Raw genomic sequence first — 22855 nt, 5'->3', positions numbered from 1 at the left:
CATTATTCAACTCGACATAAAGAGAACAAGATTTTTTGTGCATAACTTGAATTGAAATATTCTTAAAAAATAATTACCTTTAGAGGTGGACAGGTCGAATTCCCATAGCCGCACGAGCTGGTTGTTGCCCAATCCTGGCTCCAAGTGGTCAGGTACATTGTATTCTTCTTCGAACGATCCACCAGGTAAATAGGGGCTGATGGTGGGAGGAGTTTGTTCCCAAATATTTTCCCAATCAATACCAGAGAAAAATGGGTGATTTCGAATGCTTTCATAAATATCGCCTTTATCATTGGCGCCGATTCTCTTTGTATGATCCAAAACTAATAGTTTTTCAACCAAATCCTTTGCATCAGCAGGAAAACCTTCAGGGAACTCATAGTCCAACTTCAATATTTTCTGGAAGGTCAAAAATTCCGTAGCTGCTCGGAATGGAGGCAGGCCCGATATCATCTGGTAGATGATGCAACCCAACGCCCACAAATCGGAGTTGCGGGTGTCTACGCAGTTTTGAAGCAACTCCGGGCTTACATACTGAGGTGTTCCTACAAAACTAATTTTTCTACCTCTTGATGCGTCATCATCTGCAATGGGGGCCGTTTTGATTTCATCAGGGTCCATAATTTTGGCGGTTCCGAAATCGGCAATTTGCAAATGCATATTTTCATCAAGTAAAATATTTTCCGGTTTTAAATCTCGGTGGATGATACCCTTGGCGTGCATCTTTTCTAATGCTGATAAAAGTTCAGCTGCATAAAATTTTGCTACATTTAGCTCGAAAGAGCCAACTTTATTAATATAAGACAATAACTCGCCGTTCTTTGCGTACGACAATACAAAGTATAATCTTTCCGCATCTTGGAACGTACAATACAGCTTGACAAAACCGTGTGGAACTTTGAAAAGCATATTTAAGGCGTCTTTCTCTCGTTTGATATATTCCATTTTCTTTTTTCGGACGATATGCCGTTTTTCGCAGACTTTAACTGAAACAAAAAAGACGAGAAATTAATATTTTTTATTCTAAATAAATTTTCAGCTAGATAATATGGGTAATTAAATGCATTCGGTGTACATTTTTTATAATCTACTTTACTTACTTGCATATTCCTTTCCACTGTGAATGTCTTTTGCGAGGAACACTGTGCTGAACATTCCGTCGCCAATGAGTTTGCCAAATATGTAGTCTTTAGCCGTTCTTTTGGTGGGTTTAAACGACTGACTAGGTGCCGGCGACGCCGCTGGGGTGGGCGCAGGCGCAGGTGCTGCCGGAGACGCTTGCATCCTGACCGGCGACTCGATGACGGACTCTGCGGCGGCAATCGGAGCCCGCACTTCGTTAGTCACTCGGCCGTTCGTCTGCAACAACAAACACCACTGGTTAGACGAGCTCACAAAAATATTGCCAATATAAGTAACGTGCACCACCGCGGCACCGATCCGAACACAGTATACCTAGTGGCGGCGTCGGCGCGTCAACGCGCTTCGAAAGCGTGCACTTGTTTATCGGTCGGCGGGCACGGCGGCGGCGGCGGCGACGGTGGGTTGGTAGCTTACACGTCATGCGCGGTGGGGGCCAGGGGGCAACGCGCCGTCTGGCGCACCGACGTCTTTGAAATTAGGTGACCACTAACTATGCTAAACAAATTCTGACAGCTGACTCAGAAATAAATATACTGGGTTTTGTCTGGACCAGTTGAGATAGCGATGATATTTTGGATATGTTCTTACGTTAAAGGCTCTGTTTTTAGAAATCTAGATTTTTTATAAAAAGAAAATTATATCCTCAAAAACCACTACCATTACAAGCTACAGAAAATGGTTTTCACGTTCGCTCCGATTTCTGTGGAGACTACTTTCACGTGGGTCTTTTATAATATCTACTCGTAGTGTACCCGCGACAGACTCTCGGGCACCGTAAACCGTTTACCGATTGTAATAGTTGTTATCAAAAGGGAAAACTTCGTTGCATCGTCTTTAAATAGCATTTACTTAGTTACTTTCTGGCTGACTGATAAGATTACAAGAATATAAGCAGATTTGGTAATCTAATATAAATTACATAGAAATTCATAGAATAGTAATTTAAAAGCGATATTTGAATGTGGAAAGTTTGTACACAAATCAAATAATGCCACCCGCCACGTTCACTGGCCTCACCTACAGTTCGATGATCCAATTTTCAAGAGTTCGCGGCTCGCGTTTTTTGTCCATTTTCTAAGGCGTCATGTAACAAAAAATGCCGCTTCCATTCAACAACGTGAGCGAAGAGGTAGAGATAGTTACAATTGGCGATTCTTTCCCTTTCTAACAGCGCTACACAGAGACGAAGACGTGGTTAACGGTTAATTGGCCAAAAACAAACTTGATGAAAAGCAAATGAAAGTATGAGGTACCGTTGTGTTGTGCCGCTGTTGATTTTTTGTGCGAAAAATTTAAGTTTACGAGGATAAATAGTTTTTGGAATTCATTAAATTTTCATGGCTTTAAAACTGTGTTGTGTAACAAAATATTAGCTATCGCAACTGTTCATGTACTTTGCTATCTATTTCAGCGGCGCCAAGTTGACGGTGGAAAAAACCACCGAGGTGTCGCGGCACGCGGTGGGATGCATGCTATAATTACCACTAGGTCGCAGCTAATTACGTATGACATTCTGAGATAAATACTATCCTACCAGATTACAGTTACAGGCTGACAACATTGTATTTATCAACATTTTGTTATCATCGCGTATGATTGACATTAAAAATGCTCGATACCTACTCGATATCTGGATAAAAGTCAATTTGTTTACAGGTATAACTTAATATTTAAACAACCAAAAGTGAGGAATAATGTGGTAGTATAATGTATCCAAAGAAAGAGGCAATATTGAATGCATGTTTTTGTTCCGAATACACAATGTTTCCCTTTGTTGTCGTTGTAGTAAAAGCATCTGAGTAATTGTTCCAAGAAATTTGAGATAACATTTGATGGGTAAAGATTTTAGGGAAGAATGCACCCAAGTTCTTTGAACCCAAGAATGTTCCCCTTTTAAAGGGGCGCATGAGTCACCTAATGTATAAGTAAGTTGGTGGGCACAGGCCGCAAGTGGGTCTCGAATTCCGCGGCGGGCGGCGGCGCGGTGTAGACCGGCGCAACGGTACTTAGAGCGCATTCCCACAGTAACGCATTCCGCATCGTACACTCCGTCCATGCCCGACCTCGATCCCCACCACAATACCCTCCGCGCCACCGTCCGCGTCCGCGCCTACAACACATTCATCAAGCAATTTTTATTGCACAAGCGACATGCCGCCGACAGTTAATGCGCTTCGAACAAGTTGGACGATGGCTTTGAACGAGCCGCCATACCTGCACTCGTTAACTCCACAATTGAGTTCGAGTATTTCGAGTCGAGACCGAGAGAAAGACGTGTGTTGCACACAAGTATGCCAGAGAAAATGCAGTGATTACATAAATATTGAGGATTGGTAATCCAGTGAAATTGGTGCTGAAAGGTGTCAGGAATTCCTTTCTTTACGATGTCATTAATAGCTATGTTTTGATATTAGCGGAATTGTTGCAGCTAATAATAGATTACGATTATGGAACCTTATTATAGCTATTGGTCTATCCATTTGTGGTGGTAAGGCCTTGTCCTAGATAGACTAGACGGATGTAGAGCCGTATTGCAAGACCAAACCCCCTCCGCACTGCATCCGGCTACAGCTTGTAGATCAATTAGATCGCGCGCATGCCATTCCGAACAATTACTACGCGAAAATTAGTTGAGCAGGACATGATTTCTCGGAGATTAATGGATTTCTTATGTGGGTGCATTACACTGACTGAAAATATGTATAATCTTGATGACGCACCTCCAACTTTGCATAATACGGTACTGTTGATAACTGGCTCGTTGCATGCTGTTATCAACAGACATTCACCAAATTAACGTCCAGTCCAAACCAACCCGGCCATATCGGAATGACCTTTCGGAACATAAATAGGTTTGCAGTAAAAACATATTTTTATGCAGCTTCAAACTGGTTTGGTAACTTGCAAGCAAATCTCATCTCAGCTGCTTGATTTCTTGGAAGTATCTCATAAGAGGTTTATTTAATGATTTTGGTCATCTTTAACCAATGCAAGATTCCAAATCATCATTAGGTATTTATTGAAGTGACGTAACCCAGACATTCTTGATGTGCTTAATAGGTGAATGAATCAAAGTTTAGTTTCCATCAAAATATGTACAGGTGCAGATGCCAATATTTTCAGACAATTAACAACGGGGTTGAGTCAGCCCATTCGAGTAACTGTGTCAGGTCAGTTATGAAAAATTCTGCTCATTTCAACAATAGCAATGTCAATAAACATGATTGCGAACCGCTTGCAACAACAAGTGATATTGGTTTCCGTTACATGAGTTATTTGTGTGGCCCAGCTGCGAGGCGAGGGTGTAGTTGTGAATGCACCGTCAGTGTTGAAGGAAACGTTCGTACTTCGTGTCGTCATTACGGGCGGAGTGATGAATGCGGATCGTGAGGCGTCCGTAGTTGTAAACAAGGTGGTCACGCCGGCGGCGCGTGAACAAACAAGTGCGGTGCCGGGGCCACCGCGCCCGCGCTCAACTCCCAGCACTTTGCATCATACGCGGCCGACTCGCTGCTGTGAGCGGTGCCTGCGTATACTACACAAGCGGCCGAGCGAAAGTGCACAATCACTGCGCTATGCAGCGAAAGTCCACCAAATACGTTTACATTTAAAAACAATCTGGACGTAGGAATGTCCAGTAAGAATCTCCAGATGTTACTAACATCACAAATGTTCAGAATCGTACAATATGAGAAATAACAAATGATAAACACCAATTATTATTTATCAATGACGATGACTGTTAGAAAAGAATAAACATCTTAAACAATGAATGTGAAACTAAAATAATAAACGTGTAGGTAGGTAGATGATTTCCTCGCAGAATTTAATTAAAAAGCTACATAGCTAGCTATCTTACTTCTTTAAAGAATTTTAATAACTACTATGCAATGCAAAAGATCATTAATAAATAAAAGCTCCTACATCACTCGTTCACACCACATCATAAACAAGCTCACGAATTCTCCCACACTTCTCACCCTTTCACTTTTTTAATAATTACATTTTAGTGCATAACCAAAACACAAATATTTTAACGACCGAAAAATGTAGGTAAACAACTGCGACATAAAATTTTGTTTGTTATTGACTAAACAGCCAAACAAGTGGGTACACGCAGTACAGAATAGCAGACGCGCGGAGTCGTTGACCTTACCTTAGATTTGGGAGAGGGCTGTTTCCCGCGCTTTGATGAGCTAACGCCGAGTAGCCGTAGAATTCTGTTAGCTGCTTCAAGAAGAGTAGCACTACCCCTCGATCCTCGTTTAACTCTAATGGTCAATCCACTCATTTCGACCCGTCTCACAGGTTTTATCTTTCTGTTGTATTATTGTTCAAAACGGTCCAAAACACGATCACAGTTCATGAAGCTTGCTTGCTCAGTCCGATAAAACTAATTAAAATCACTTTTAGTAGAAGAATAAACAAAATTTACTAAGGAATGCAGTGTACAAGTAGTGTGACTAATAAATAACAAATAAACAATTGTTTGTCTAGGCTTGGAAAGCGCGCGTACGTCCGTTCGGTAGAGCGGCGCGTTGCGGACTGAAGAACGACGCGACAAAGTCGAACGCGCTCGCTTGACGCAAACGAGGCATTGACTACGTCCCCGCTCGCTAGACGGAATAATCGCACGGAACGTACGGTGCGCGGCGCGGCGCATGGCATGGGGTACGGTATAGTTATAGTGTTGATGTATATGTGGCGCCCCGACCCCTACCCTCCGCGCCTGTCCTCCGAGCCTCCGTGGGGCGGCGGGCGATGCAACGTTCCCCCTTCTGCTATCCACCCACGCCGCTCAGCCACCCATTCTCACCCACCCCGTAGTACTGAATCGCAGAAAGTTCTACAAACGTACACGTGAAAACCTACCTACTTACCTGAATTATTGCAAAATTCACTCTACGGAATCCAATAAATCAAGGTAAAGGTAAGTCAAAGGCATATCGTAATAGCAATCACGTTTGCGAGGGTATCTCTTTTTTAATTAAGTACACAACATAGTAATAAATAAATGGATTATGTATTAAAAACTGTAGTCTGTTATTTTAAAAATCAATGGAGTAAATAGAGCCAAACATTTGAACCAACGTGCGTTGCACCCACGTGGCTGTATTTTGATGTATTTGGGGGTGAGCCTCGTAGTCGCGCGGCAAGACGGGGGGCGGGGTAAGCTACGAGCGCGGGGCGGCGGGATTTCGTGGAACGCGGGAAACGGGAACGAAATCAATAACACCAAGAAAGATGCAACGTAGCACGCCGACTTGCAGTAGTCCAGTATACTACCTAGGTCATGCCTTGCGCTACGAATGCTACGATCTTTTACACAATGCTACGATGTTTTAAGTGACTTCTAGGAACTTACTCTTCATAATAATGATGTAGGATTGAAGGTGCGAAGCTTCATTAGTAACAATATGCACATGACGCATATTGTTTATAGTCATATTGTAAAGAACGTCATACTTTGGTGTAAGTACAAGTAAATACATTAGTCGGCACAACGGACTATTCAATTTGTCATTTTTTGTTATTCAATTCCAAAAAGAGATGATGAGACACCGGATACGATCGAGTTCGTAGTCACCAGACCGTTAAGAATAAGTCTGAAGTTAAAAAGATACAACAAAAGCACTGTGGGATCGATTTGAACATAAAATCTGGGTTGATTTGTAGACGGCGGCGCTCGGACCCGCCATCCGCACCCCACTTGAATGAGCGGCCGTTATGCGGCAGTTTGGAGCGCGCGCGCATATGCGGGCGGGACAAACATATGATTAATACAATAATTACACATTGCCCTATTCTTATCGTTTCTTAAAAACTAAGCTCTTCCTGGAGCTCCAAAGCCAGATGTGTATATCAGTTTGCCTGAGCTTATTTTTTAACTATGTCCATATTGTCCATTACTCACTTTATGACTTCTGCCGTCATTAATAATAATAAACAAAATAAAATTGATACACCGTGTATCATACAAATGGGTTAAACCCAAATAGTAAAAATTTCAGACTGTGACAAACCACAGAACATAGAAAGAAAGGACCAAACTATGGATCTGAAAGTTCTGCTACTTCACAAATGCTTGAATCTCTCCTACCCGACAAATACGGAATCCAACAAAGTTTAAAAACATGACAATGTCGACGAAGAGAAGTAAATAAACATTGTTGATCTCTTTTTTCGTAACATATTTTTTGTTTATCATTTGTGTTTCGTCCAGAGTGCAGCTGTCGCGGCACGTGCAAGCCGCTCGTGCTGCTCCTTTCGAACATGTGAACCAACAATATGCTACTTACATACATATAAAAGCATTACTCTTTCCATATTGTAAAAGCCAAGCATACACAAACTAATCCAAGAAGTTAAAAATAAATGCCACGTAAGATACACTTCAAAATATTATTCTTTGGTTCAAAGATGTGACGCTGAACGCAGTGGCTCATCAAAAACAAGTTAATATTTATTTAATATAATAATAAGTACAAAGTTTAAACAGTAGTGTTTACAAATATCGTCTAGAAAACCCAGTGAGTCAGTAGACCATTCATTTAGATCACTTCAAACGCGCTCTACCAAAACTCTAACGCTGCCTTGTAGCACAAAAAACTGTCTCATTTACTTGTACTCCACAAAAGATATACATAGCCAGGTGGTTCAGACGATTTTTTGTCGTCTCAGGGCGCAGACCGACAACCCCTGGCCGCGGAGCTTCGTTTCAAAACAAAATAAAAGCTGCGCCGAACATTGAACTCACCACCTGGCAATGTTTTTATGCGATATGCCATCCACATGGCGGGGTAAAAACAGGTAAATATAGCTTCAACCTCATTACACACTTGTCGTAGCCACCGACTTAGCAGTTTGCATTATTGTGCCTCATTTCGAAATGAACATGTGGACAAGTTACTCTCGAATAGAAGAAGGTTAAAGGCAACTCAGATTTATTTTATGAAGTAAAATGCAAGTATTTACCTCACTCATAAATAACTCTAACAATACAAACAAAATTTTGATGTCAATAAAATATTGACACCCTGAAAACCTTTCACGGAAATCAGTGAAAAACATCAAAAATGAAAAAGCCGCCAATCCACTAAACTGCATACCGAAGGTTTATTTTCATTTCGTTAATAGGAAAATTTGAGTGTAAATAAGTGATAATAGCGTGAGCAATCATGTAGTCACAATGCGAAATAAATGCTTCCATCTACAATTCTTACGCATTATGCAATGTAACTATACTGAAAAGCCTCTATTACGTACCTACATTCGTTTCGATAACCGTCATTGCCCATTGTTTTCAACAGAGAGATTTTTTTCTGAAGCTAACTCAATCAACGGTCTGTATCCTTGATGTCACATTGTCTGTACGCTACTTTAATTTGTTATTCCTTTTCAATGGGCACAATAACATTTGACGTAAAACGCAGCTACTTGCAATTCTATGAAACATTTGCATCTGTTTTGTGATAGCGATGACTTTACATTAGTAAGTCGTATCTTTATGTATACGGTTAATCATTTGCGTCAGAGCACGAATAACTTTGAAAAATCCTAAAATTTTAAGCTATCATGTATGTAAAACATTTGCCCACAATTTTGCTCGTGTAAAAATCAATTGACCAGACCTCTTTTTGATACGGAACTTTGTTTAGTCGAAGGATCTAGCGAAATCTCGCGATCTACATTAGTTGTCAAAATAAATAAATTTTAATGTGCCCCAGATTTTGTATTGCATCACAAATGTAAATCAAATAAAAATCTGCTTAGTAGATTGCGAGGCCAAATGAAATGTAAATTACATAGTAGACTAAATCCTTCAAATTGCACTTTAACACATAAAAACGCGACATTATTAACCTTTACGTTTACTTATGATGTGAATATTAAAAGTTAGTAACAATAAGGTTCTACTTCGGCACATTTCAAAATACTAATCTGAGGCATGTACAGGTGACCGTGATAAAAGTTACGAGAGAATCAAACAGTTTTATCATATTTGTGGAGGCACAATAACAAATCGATAAGGTTGTAATTCAACATAATGATAAGCCGGCGCTGGCGCCGAACAGCACGCGATTACGATGGCGTCCGTCGGATATTACATATCTTTTCATATCATGATAAATATCGTGAAAATTATATTTCTTTGAATAAAGCATTCGACAATAGACACAAGTATGTGATTAGAAAAAACCCTATCAGGGCTATCGCTAGATAAGATTTTGGCATACCTATTTTCTATAAATAATTTGACAAAGAACTACATTTATTTTAATGAAAAAACTATTACAGTAGATCCTGTAAGGAACCAATTATTTTTTTAGGGTTTATCTCGTATCGAGGGTATTAATCGTTCCGTAAGCTTTAGCAAAACTAAACTACATACTTTAGTTAATATGTCAATTATAACCTAAAGAATGTAAGCTTACGCGGGTAAAGGAGCATTTTTTAAAGTTTCTACTTTTTTAGAAGACTAAGAAAAAAAGAAAAGCAGAGTGAATCGATTAACCACACCGCAGATAAGGGACCGGCAGATGTTTTCGAGCGGCAGGTGCTCCCACGACGAGGTTCTCTGACTCTGCACAAATCTTCGAGTCAACTGATTGTAATTTAAACGTTTTATTCTTGCCTATAGTACTCTGTTCTTAAAGATTTTCATTAAGGCAATAAATAACTAATTATTTTTAGCTTTTACAAAATATGTTTCGTTCGTAGATTTTTTTTTTTCATTCTTATTCTTTCATAAAATAATTTACGTCTAACATCAATGATGAAAGATGCAATCAATTTATATCATTAATCACATAAGAAAATTCAGTAAATAGATATTGAGTGGGCAAACTTAATCGCTTAAGGCGATTAGAGTCCTCAATGACCTTGGGCGTTTGACCTTCACGCCGCGAGCAACACCCGCGTACCCCGCACCAAAAACTCCGATTTGATACCGATCAAAAATACACGGGCATAGGTAGATACAGAAAAGAAGCTCTTTCTTCATACATTACTGCCTATTATTTTAAACTTAAATTGATGAACCTTGATGTCGGTGTCATTTAACTCAGGCGTAAAGGTATTTAATAAAAATAACAAAATCCATGAACATTTTGTACGGGATAAAATTTTATTTTATTTTTCGTAAATTTTCTAATGCTTTTGTCGGTTCAGTCGTTCTCGAAATTTGAACAAACCCGACTTTATTACAAGCTTTTATTTAGCTTGCAATTTATGATGTATGTAGGTAATTACATAAATGTTTGTTCGGGTGGAATCTTGCAAGCTGAATTAGTTGCAAGCTGAATTAGTTAGACCAACTTCCTGACGACAACTAGGCTAGATGACAAAATTTCAATTATTTGTCCGCCAGACAGATAATTAGAAAATATTAGACTCATTTATTTTTTATTTTCTTTCATAATTAAATAATAACAGTGCTACATCGAGTTGAAATGGCGCGATACGCCACGCTAGAGTAGAATTTTTACTCAAATGTGACGTCACGCGACATTTCAACTCAATATAATACTGTAATTATTCGATTATGGAAAAAATTAAAAAATATGAGTCTAATATTTTCTAATTATCTGTCTGACGAACTAAATAGAATTTCGATTTCATTACCCAGTCATCATCCCTATTGGAACGCATTAGTACCTACCTAGTATTGTCTATGGCCTAAAAAAGCAAATGTTTCTGCTTTTGTCTATCACTTATGAAGAATAAACTGAAAATGTATTTGTCTTTTTATTAGAAATCCTTCATCAATTGATTGAGTTCAAATTTCGGATATACATGTAATTCGGGTGACAATGCAATATTGTGATGACATGGAGCTGATCTGATGGTAGAGCTGGAATGCCAGTGGCCCCATAGCAACTCCGGGAATAAACGATTCCATCGAGTTTAGGCTCGTTTGATTTATATTTATTTATTATTATACCTAAATAATTTCATTACAATTTTCTAAAAATGCACAAAAACTTAAAAATCTTGAAAACGGTGATATTTTTAATGGGGTCAAAATTGGACGTTAGGGAGACCATGGCGAGGCCTATCGATGGTTGAAGGGTTATCCATTGTTTTTGGGACACCCTGTATAAGCAAGTACCTAATGTTATGTAAGTAGGTACGCTACTTTGAAAATCATGAGTCTTCAATTCTCTAAGGGAAACTGCAGGGTCTGATGATGAAGCTGGAATGTGGCCATAGGAATAGGCTAGTTTCTTTAAAAAAGACTTTTGGTCCGTCAATTTTACATTATCAAAAAATATTGGACACAGGATATTTTTATTTTTCAATTAAACAAGTAATTACGAAGATAATGATGCGATGAAATTCCGCGTGACGACACAAATCGCAACATTTTTAAGCATGCCTTGACGTCATGTGCCTCATCTTCTGAACTTTGGTGCGCTTCATCTCTTTAAATTTTCATAAGTTTAAAAAAGTGAAAAATACATTTAGAGTTTTTTTTTGGTAAGTTCACCGACGGTCTTATTCAAACTCTTGCTACTTTCTTGCTTTATCCACGAAACATCCCTATTCTTCGAAATTATTACGATCTACAAACGGAAAATCTCTGCTACTACGCCGCAGTAAATTCCCCATCATAAATAAAAAGATTTTTTTTAAAACAAGCTCTTGTATGCTAATAATTTTGGTTTCATGACATGCTCCTAAAATTCATCACCTTATAAGAGGATTTCAGTTTTTATCTGCGAAACTTTTTAATAATATAGGTTACGTTTCATGGTTTGGTAATTTAGGGAAGTTTATTTGCACTTAACATGAAAAATATGGTATCAATGTACTGAGTACCTATGCACCTTCAGTGGCAACAACAAGGTCTACTGGGTACCTATAGTCTACTAAAGATTAATTTCACTAAAAATTAAAACCAACTCCAAAACGAATCACCAAAAGGTAGGACACCGACACCGACTCCGAAAATGGCTAATTTTGTAATCAGTATCCTATCCTCCTAGGTCACTAAGTCTTAAGCCCATGTGTATGTAATTTCCACCATTACAAAAATTGTCACTTAGTACGCAATAAAGATTTGAATTTGAATTTGAATTTGAATTTTTAATAAGCTCTATAGAACAATTCAATACCACTTTATCTTATTTTTTTTTAATGTGACAGGAGGCAAACGAGCAAACGGATCACCTGTTGGTAAATGATTACCGTCACCCATAGACACCCGCAGACCCAGGGGCGTTACAGGTGTTATTTTTAATTGTGGTATTTTCGCGAAGAAACATATTTAAAATCTAATTCTAATAAGTATGAAAAATATAAATTGTTTTCTTCACGTAAATCGATTAAGTTACAGATTCTGACTAGCTCCTAATTTGGATACTGATTGCAAAGGCCTAGTAAATAAATAACGTAATAATTTTTCTACTTGTATTTATCTAGTGCAGTTGTTTTGGAGTCAATTATAGTTTTTTTACACTAATAGATTCTATTCAGGTAGAAAATAGCGTCTGAGCGCGTCATAATTCAATTGTATCATCTGACTGCACGTACTCTATGAACAATTCTGACATAAAATCTATTGTCGAACAAAAGCTGGGTTGCACCATCTTACTTCAACTTTGACAAGCGTCAAAAGTCTGTCTAACTCCATACAAAAAACACCGGTTATCGCCAAAGCTACGGTCAAAGTTAGGTCACGTCAGGTGGTGCAACTTAGCCAAAGAAAAAATTCATTTTGATCGCTAATGTCAGTTTGTAGCGAGTGACACAACCTCCCCGTCTGAAGGCCAGCGGCCGACTGCCGCCCGCACCCCGCGAAGGCCCCCTCAACAGCAAAACGTTCGGAATTTATCAAAAGTAAAATTTATGAATGAAAGTAATGTTCGATTGAAAAACGCAACGTGTCATTAAAAGATTAAAGAATTCCCAATCTATTCGTGCAAAAATCTTTTAAATTAACATAGCCGTTTTGGAGGAGTAGGGAATTTAAGTAAAAAATCGATGTCCCGTATTTATTTTTTTAATCCAAAACAAAGAGACGTAGCGAAAATTCAAACGTCACAAATGTAGTCCTTGAACTGTTGTATAACATATATTTTTTTCAACTATTTCTGTCCAGCAGTAAAGGAGGAGTAGGCTTTACAAAATGCCCATTTGGCGCGGATTGAGGACACTAATCGCCTTAAGTAAGTCTTGCTTGATCGACACATTCCCATTGAATGCGACAGGTATGCAACGTTTGCAAATACAAGAATGCAGTTAAAACTGCTTTAGCACCTAGAAACGACCTTACAGCAACACTTACCTGTCATTGAACTGCAACTAAATCGTTAGCTACACATGTAAACAGCGTAACATAATTTACAATCTTGCATTATTTGACACGTGTAAGACTTCGAACTTTGCAATAATTGAAAGATTGTTGTCGCCATTTTTACAATTGTTTTATTTTATGAACAATAGTTCGATTTAGCTGCGAAAATCTTAGTAAGCACTCGGCAAACCAGTGCAATCTGGTGCAAACACTGGAAATGCAATCTCGACACTTGTACTAAATTGCGCAGTACAAAATAGACTTGTTTCGAGCCTGAAAATTTTAGGGAATAATAAATCCAGTAGAAATCTTAAGTGTTTTGCTGAAACGTGAGGGACGTTGTACGTTATACAACGTGAGGGAATATATATATAAAGTTTACGACCAGTGCACGTGAACGTGGATGACTGTCTCTTTATTGTTTATTTACTCAGGAAACACTTCCGACCACTCTCTATCGACAATATTTTATTCGTCCTATTCTCTTGCCATTCGATATGTCAATATTATAGATTTTCATTGATACTAACCGAATAAAAAAACCTACTCGTACGTGAATGTGTTCGACATTCGCTTGGATCGAATTACCGGAGTGCATGTACGATAAGCTCCAAGATTTGATAAAATCAGCAACACTTCCGCGTCGGAATATTATTATATCCTTTATTGCTAGCAATTTGATACGTGGGACGCCATCGCAAAGCGTAATGAGTACGCTGAACTGATCGCTTCAATGGGCCACTAAGAAATAAACTCTATCCATAAGACAATAAGCGCATATTATAAGAGGATCTTTAACAGTCAGGCTGTTATTCGATCGTACTTCGTACACATATTGAGTGTCGAGGCGCCTAGCGAAGGTTGTCGACGCTGCGAAATGTCTTGGCCACGGCCTTGAGTGGGTCCTTTGACCCTACATTGGAAGCAATATCCGCCGACCGCGAGCCACCTGCTTGTGTGCCCCTCGCACATTTTAACACATTACGATTTAACGGTCTTAGGTACCTAAATATTTACGCCACTAACTGCCAAAAAGATTCTGAAACTGATACTTAAGAATAAGAATAAGAAATTTATTCATAATGTTCATTACATTATAAGATATCTGAACAATACAATTTATCTCTTTCTCGCAGTTCAATAAATCAATGAAAAAATGAAATCTATCCAAAAAATGGCCATGTACGAAATTTCAGGTCTCAATTTGCTGAAAAAAGGAGGTAGATTGCAAAAGCTCTACATTTACAAGCTTAAAAATTCCACACCGAGATGGTATAAAATTAGTATAATCGTTAACATCATGATCTAACAAGGTATATTGCTAAGTATGGAGGTAAATGCGACGCGTTTGTGTATCTCTTATTTGGTCCTTGGAAAACCCGACAGAGCGCGACGGTCATCGTCCTAAGGTAAAACCTTAAGAACATGCACAACATAAATAAACACTTATACAAAAAAAAAATTTTTCCGCGTAAACTCTTGTTTAAAGATTGTTTCTTGAGATGGTCTCTGTGGAAGTTCTAACAGTGCGTAAGTCATTTTTGACGGTTTTATCATTTTGATGCCATTGGATGAAGAAAGCCCGCTTGCTTTTTTCCAACCATTCAATTAAAATTTTGACTTACGCACTGTTAGAACTTCCCTGAAGAATTGTACAATATGGAATGTAGACGATGCAGGTAAGAAGAGAGTTTTTCATTTTATCAATTTTAATAGAGACTTATTTCACTTTTATTAATTTAAACAGTTCTTTTATGACTCTTTAACGTTTGTCTAGTGCAACACCTAATTTTTATTATTAAGGTTTTCTTATTTATCATTAATTGTGAAACATTAAAGGTGCGACGACCGCGGTAGACGGGTCAAGTACTTACAAAATGTTGTACTTATAAGGTAAGTAAACATTTTTTGTGGCAAAGTAATAAATGCGGTCCCACGCACAATGTTTGGGACTCCGTGAAGAAAATTAATATACGATTAGTCACGCCAGAAGCCTTTATTTCTAACTAATCAAACAAAAAAACCTCATCCCAAAATGACGGTTGAGGAAGACCGAAATTAAAGATAAGTAAGATGATGTTTAGGGACCTTAAAATGTTTATAATAAGACATTTCTGTAGGTATCAGATAGGAAGAATTATTGTAATAATTGTGTTTTATATTCGCCATATTGTCATTATATCTATTGTAGGTTATGTTGGCTTAATTAAAAATGTTTTGTTGGTTAAGAAATTGGATACCACGATCTATTAGTAAACTTCCACTAGCTTTAGTTAGAGGGCTTCTTCCTGGTTTAAGTTTCAATACTTTTAATCAACCGTGCACTGCAAGTCCTCTAATTTTGATAGGGATTAACCTCAAAATAAAATATATTGGATTTCAACTCCTGTAAGTTTGGTTATTGCTAGATAATATTAGTGTTATACTTAATAGAATCTCTGTATAAGACTCGTTCACATTGAATTGGTCAATATTATTGAAAATTATTTCGGGTGAAAGTTTTATGAGAATTTTTCCTGATACAATTTTATTTCTCCTACTGTGTTATTGTATTTTGGCAGGCACGTGTATTTGAGTTGCTGGTTTTTAATAACAAAAATAACCTATTTCATCCCATTCCTTTTATTGCGCATTGAGGTCAAGGCATTATACTCGTAAACAAAGCAACTATGTAATTACTAAAATACAAATAATTAGGTATATTGTGTTTTTGATAAAAAGAAAGTGTACTTTATAATGTTTAGATAAATCATGTTTATATCAATAACAATTACTTATCATGCTACTAAACATTAGGCAATAATTCATCCGAGTCTGACAACAAGCAGAATCCAGAAAACGATAATTTTGTCAATGATTAATTAGTTTATTTAATATTTATTGTGCAGTTATTAGGAATCAGCTGAATGGCATGCGGCCAACACCCGCCCACAAACAGTAGATAAACTAGCGCACACTGTTGGCGTTGTTCCGGAGCGTCTCATCGGAAAACAATTAACGCACAACAAAAGCATTTAGTTATTGGTCGCAGATAGATGACCGGGTCGAAGTACAAGACAAGAATTCGTGTCGAGATAACGATGTTAATTGCTGTGTAATGTATGTTACACAAAATACGCAATAACAGATACAGTCATATGTATAATTAGGCATTTCGTTTTAAGGTAAAAAACATAAAATTGGATAGATATATTTTTCCTCTTTGCCTCTGTACTATCATAATGTGCATGATATACAAGAAAAAATCATCTACAGTCAACAAACCAAGATAAAGTTTTAAAAGCTCCACAACCGCTTTCTACTGTAATAAATTTATCTGGATACAAATAAGACGTCCTCCTCACAATGACAGATCATGATGAATTTAATAAATGAGGACGGACGCGCGCGTAAATCTTCAAAGCAACAAGGCGTAGTCATATTATTTTCAATACACACTATCTATAGTATCGTTGTTCTATTTTATCCTCTCGCGTGTTATAAATAAACCAGGGATAGAAAGGAAGCCGGCAAGGAGCGCGGGGCCCGAGGCGAGGCGATGCTGGCCAGCAGAGACGCCACCGCACGCACATGGTATTCCGCGGCGCGACGGGCGGAATGCCTCCACTTAGGTACATGCTTTACTCACTTCCCTCGCGTCTAGACATCAACCTCTACTTCCAATACATGGAACTCACCAAATTCAATCCTATCCCCATTCCCTTCTGTTCCAAATTGCATCGCGCGTGGCTCAGCACTAATGCTTTATAAAAGCGGGCTTGCTGTCCTCGGAAAGTGCATTGATCTCGGGGCGCGTCCTTCTGTGGCACAAAAACCGCTGCACGTGAATTGGACGTCTCTTTCGGATCGGTCCATATTTATGTGTTGGAGAGGGATAAAAGAAACGTAGTAGGCAGGATGCGCGTGGCGAGTCGCGGCCAATACACCCAGACGGGCGCAATGAACGGCAGCCATTAACGTGGAAGTAGTACCACGATGCGTTTTGGCGCCAAAGTTTCGTCGTAAATATTTTTAGTTACATTGTCTGTTAATTTTAGACAGGAAGTAAATCCGACTAGGAAGAATAATATAATTTTATGGAGTTAGGATTGAGAACGCAATACATTATTGTTACTGTAAAATAATAAAATATTCATTACGCATTATTAAATCACACAATACTAAATAGTTTCCCGCATCGCTAAACTGACAGCGGAAAGCAATGTATTATCAAATATTTATTGATAAAATGCCAGCGTGCGTTGACTTGCAACCGGAAAACGGAACATCAACAAACCCACACCGCGCACAGCGCAAGTTTCGCGCCAAAAGCTCCGGGTGGATGATACAAAGATGGCGGCCACCACGTGGTCTCAGAAACGGAAATAGCGCCCGTAAGGACATTAATTATCCTTATTTCAGTATGGTGCATTCAAAACAACATGGATTTTGTTCAATTCATTGCAAAGAACAAAGTAAGTTGTCTTCGAAAATAATTTTTCATTGCTTATCATGAAATTGCAAAACTTTAAGCATTCCAATGCAGTCAATGCATTTTGCGATACCTGTATTGCAAGGGCTTGTGAATAACACAGCCTTCCGAGAAAAATAAGAGCCGGGGACTTCAAACAAAGATTGCTGTTACAAAAACAGCGAGAGGCAGGCAGCATTATAGGGTTTTGATGTGTGGGTGCAAATTCCAAGAAGGATGAAATGCCCGCCAATACATTCAACTTTGCTCAACCGGCTCTTCGCAGGCCCGGCGCAGCTATGCAATGACCGTTTTATTTGAAATACAGAATAAAAACTAAGAAACTATACCCGTGCCGTGCACCGACTAAACTACATATTTTATGTACTTATATCCAATTTAAATTGTCGGGAATTCGGAATTACTAATTTAAATGAGTGTAGTTAAAAGTTTCATTATTTGTATTGTAAAGTTTCAATAATTGTGTTATTGTATTTGTCAAAATCAATAATGAACAACAACACATTATATTTTTTTTGTTAAAAGAAACATTCGTTTACTTTGAAGTTTTCTGCTGAATAATTAAATGTTATATTGTATTATTTTACATTTAAAACGAATTTGCATTTAAAGTAAATAAAGCCTAAAGCTTAAAACCAGAGAGGCTTTATGTCAACATTCACATCGTTCGGGTCTAACTCTACCATGCGAGCTTATTACGGCTTGGTGGATTTTACAAAAAACAAAGTTTGTATTTAAATTAGATGAATATGTTGATAACATAATGTATTTTACTGAGTTAATTCATGACACGAATTTTATTTGAAATACAGAATAAACACTAAGAATGGACGGGGCGATTTTCATGGATATGGGTGGATGAGTGTGACAGCCAAAATAGAAAGACTACAAAATAAATTACCTGCTATGTAAATTACTCTAGTCACATAAACGTACGGAAATGTTATAAGTATAAGGAATACCAACAATTCGAGGAAATTCTGCCAGGTCGTTGTTCCAGCCTTGAAACGATGAAAAACCTTCGGTTATCTGCGCGTTAAACTTTTGAGGTCTATGACCCAGACTGCTTGTCGAATCACAATTTTTATTGCGCAATAATTCAAGTTTTTTAATTTACTACACGTTTGCGAATGTTGAACCTCACCATTATCTTATAAGATTTTATCACAATTATGGGAAACTTTGTACCCAAGTTTTTCCCCTTCCAAAGTGCTATGTAGAGTTTATTTCAAAATTTCGCGAATTTATTACATCCGAGTTAGTTACTTACGTAGACATGAAACGGTGGGTGTGAGAAACTCATGTTCAACAGTAATTGCTTGCTTAGAAATGAAATTCCTATAAAACTTAATTGACTCCGTGGTAGTTTAAAGTTATCGCCTTTTGTTGTACCACCGTAAAGCAAGGGAAACGTGGTGAGGCGTCATTTGGCGCCAAAACGCACGTCATTGACCCAAGCCGCACCGGAGCCAACGACGTAAAAAACGAAAACAAAGTTACACTAATACTTTTCCCATCATTATTTTTATCTTGTATGTTAGTCACTACATACCGTTAATATTACACGTTAAAATAAGGTGAGACAGTGCTAGTTTCGAGTTTGTAATTAAGAACTTTTCTATCCACTCGAATTTAGACGAATTAGCATGAATACACTAATTATTAGACATGGGGTAAGCAAAAACAGTGTGCGCAACGTAAAGGTGCGTTAATTACTGCCAAACAGAGCATACCATGGGTGGAGTTTAAGAGCAACAATCCCAGACTATGGATGTCTCATTACACAAACTAAATTGGAATTCCGATCTCAGGAAGCGAATACAAATAAAACCATTTGAATCAAATTGTTCATATAAATACTTTTAAGTGTATGTGCAAGCTGAGTGTGTGATCTGGCGGAGGGCGGCATACGCGGCGGCGCAGCGCGGTCGTTCGCCGAAGTTGCCGCCGCTGCATCGGCTGCATTCCGGGCATAACTCGTCTCGCCCGCCACTCCTGTCCGTTGCACTACACCTCCTCGCGAAGGAGACTGCCTTCTGAAGAATGTTGCCGTATCTTGTCGCCATCTTCTATTTGCGCTCGCGGGCTCACAATAAGAACGGGAGTTTTGTACCTTTATACGGCAGTAAATGCTTGATGTTATTCAAGCTTCTACTACACGAGAATTAACGAGTGGAAAATTACTGATAAAGTGTTTTCAATTGATTCAGCGCAAATATAATGATTTGCATGAATAGATTCATTTGTTTCTAGGTGCTTTGATTAATTGCTCAATAAATAATTAATTATGTCGAATACATTATGTTACAACAATGTATAAATAGTTAAATACATTATTTTTATTTATACACACAACTTTTTTTTACATGCTGGTCTAAGTCTAAATAATAATAAAAACAAATTAAATCAGAAGATACAGAAGAACGAAAATTAATAAGCTGAAATATATAGTTTGAAATGTAGATGATAGAGAACTTAAATCATAATTCAGCATGTAAATGCAAATAAGCATCGAATATCATATCATTTATCTATTACATTGTTATTTATAAATAAACATGATTCATTTGATCTATGATGGACTTAGTTTGAGATTAACAAATCGCCTCTTTCAAGGACACAGCAGGATGGGCACTCACGCGTCATCGCTGACTCAGGTTAGGGACCGAGGCAGGCAATAACCCGCCTCGATGCCCGGCCATTGCTACTTTATTACAATAAGATAGACCATTAACCAGCCACAATTTTTTGCTACCAATGAAATCACTTCCATAAAGCGTTGTCTCTGGCCTCTCGCTGTATACGGCGTGTACTACGAGCATAGTGGCAATCAGAACGCCAAATAAAGGTAACCAATCAGTAATGTGTTGTGTAAACTTTCCTGCGAGCCTTTTAGGGATTTGCTTTGAGGTGCTTTGTGTCATTTTCATAAAGGGATTGACGCCCATCAATCATACTTAGAGTACATTTTAAGTAGGAAGAGGAAAATGGAGTGTCGAAGTTCAACATTTTAGTAGGCACACGTAACGCGTTCGAGCGCCGTAGAGAGCACTGCCATTACCGTTATTGACATTGTTATGACATAGTTTCATGTGACTCAGCACATGCTTACTTTCTAGAACACCGTCACAGATAAAGCTAATGTTGACGTTCAGATACATTTTCAATATGTGGATATTTTCCGTGATAATAATAGGTACTTCACATTTTCTATGATAAACAAAACTACTACTACAGTACATCTTATAAGAACTAAATGATCGATATACACACTGATTTAGTGCATTCGTGTGTGTGGTTCGGTCAATGTGGCCATCCAAATAATTTAGTATAGCGGCCACTTCACTCAATAGAGTCTAATAAGATGCTTACACTGATTGTGGTAAATCGGGTGTCTTATTGGGAGTCCATATAGAGTGTAGTACAAGCGTCGTGAGTTAGTGAGGCGTGGGTGGTCTTCATGCTTAGGGTTGCTTCTGCAATAATTTAGTGAAAAACGATCACATGCAACTGTTATCCCAAAATTATTGACGAATATATAAATTGACATGATTCATGAATAAGTTTTCTGTGATGGATTAGGGAAATTTTCTGGATCTGGATTAAATTTTATTAGTTTTAGCAATAATTAACTTTGAGTTCCATTATAACACGCATAAAAAGTTATTTTGTTATACTTTTAATTTTAGACGCCATAAAAGACATCAACGCAGTCTTAAATGCATCCAGTTTTAATCAGGTGGTCAGAATTTCCTCAAAACTTTTACAGGTGTCTCACAGGAGCAAAGATAGTAGCAATCTCAACTGAACAATGAGACTTTATTGTGGTGTCCCTAGGAACATGAGTCACCACAGTCGCGGGCGCACGCTCTCGGCGCTCATTGTCCGCGCCCATTCACGACGCGGGCGCTCGGCCTCCGTGGCGCCTGCGCAATTCCCACTGCATGCACATATTGGGCAAGGACCACCGCCGCGAATGGATCCGCACACAATACCCGCTTCGTGGGTACCTTTGTCATAGTTAGGTATTAAACCTTCATCAAAGAGGTTTTATGTGAAATTCTCTGAAGGAAAATACTGACATTTTCCTCATACGGTTTACATTTTCTTTTTACTGTCCAATTTGGGTGTAATGATGAGTAAGAAATAACTATAAAAGTAATTTATCACTAGACACGTAATTGCACTTTCGTTCGTCACAATGATTGAAACGAACTCTACAATCTCATACGTACGTAGTAGCAGCCAGACTTTCTTTTGTCTGCCTAATGCCGTCTTGGGCGTGATTCCTCAAATAGATTACCGTACTAAGTACTTTGTCCTTAGACATATTTAGATGCTTAATAGTGAATAAGCAATGTATCTGTCTGGAAGCGCTCCGCTGACACGCGACAGCGAGACACAGACAGACGATTTATATTCACAACTTTAATTATATTCAGCTATATTAAGAGAACTTTTATTAGACACTATTATATCTTCATAATTTTGACTACTCGAATAATCGTATTGAGATGCGTTTATCTCATTACGCGTTAGTGATAAGTAACGAGATTTCCACGAAACATAGCTTATAGTCTAACTCTACTTTTCCAATAAGATTTATTCCAAAATGTGTTTTGTGAACCTAAAATGATTTACATAATCTACATTGTAAGGGTTTCCAATATTTGGCTCGACCTGTAGTATTTTTAGGCTCGCCAGCCCTTCGCCCGACTACAGCGTCTCAGGGCGCGTGTTAAGGTTGTCTGGAGAGCAATCGACGCGTCGTCCGACCCTCCCGAACTCTTACGTACTTGATTTCTTCTGTAGTTCATAAACCTCTCTAAAGTATTTTTCACAAATCATTGTCACTATGACCTTATTTGCGAATTATTTGAGGTTCGTTCAACCTATTAGTATTTGCGTAAATGTTGTTAAGTCACTTATGAAAAATAAAATGA

General features: G+C 38.2%; 1 protein-coding gene across 3 annotated transcripts in view; it reads right to left on the bottom strand.

Moving 5' to 3' along the window:
- LOC135077506 (3-phosphoinositide-dependent protein kinase 1) overlaps window positions 1-22855 on the bottom strand; it is a 99305-nt gene that overhangs the window by 2767 nt on the left and 73683 nt on the right. For 2 of the 3 annotated variants that reach the window (XM_063972062.1, XM_063972061.1), the window contains 2 exons: window positions 1101-1359; window positions 78-986 (listed from right to left, as the gene is read on the bottom strand). In XM_063972062.1, coding sequence (XP_063828132.1) covers window positions 78-986; window positions 1101-1284 — 1093 coding nt within the window. In that variant the 5' untranslated portion in view covers window positions 1285-1359. Of the gene's footprint in view, window positions 1-77; window positions 987-1100; window positions 1360-5299; window positions 5756-22855 lie in introns of those variants that run through there. The other variant, XM_063972060.1, reaches the window with a different exon arrangement.

Source organism: Ostrinia nubilalis, chromosome 13 (assembly GCF_963855985.1).
Source record: "Ostrinia nubilalis chromosome 13, ilOstNubi1.1, whole genome shotgun sequence".
In the NCBI taxonomy this organism is placed as follows: Eukaryota; Metazoa; Arthropoda; class Insecta; order Lepidoptera; family Crambidae; genus Ostrinia; species Ostrinia nubilalis.
The sequence above is the reverse complement of the archived record's forward strand: the minus strand, read 5'-3'. Positions and strand labels throughout refer to the sequence as shown.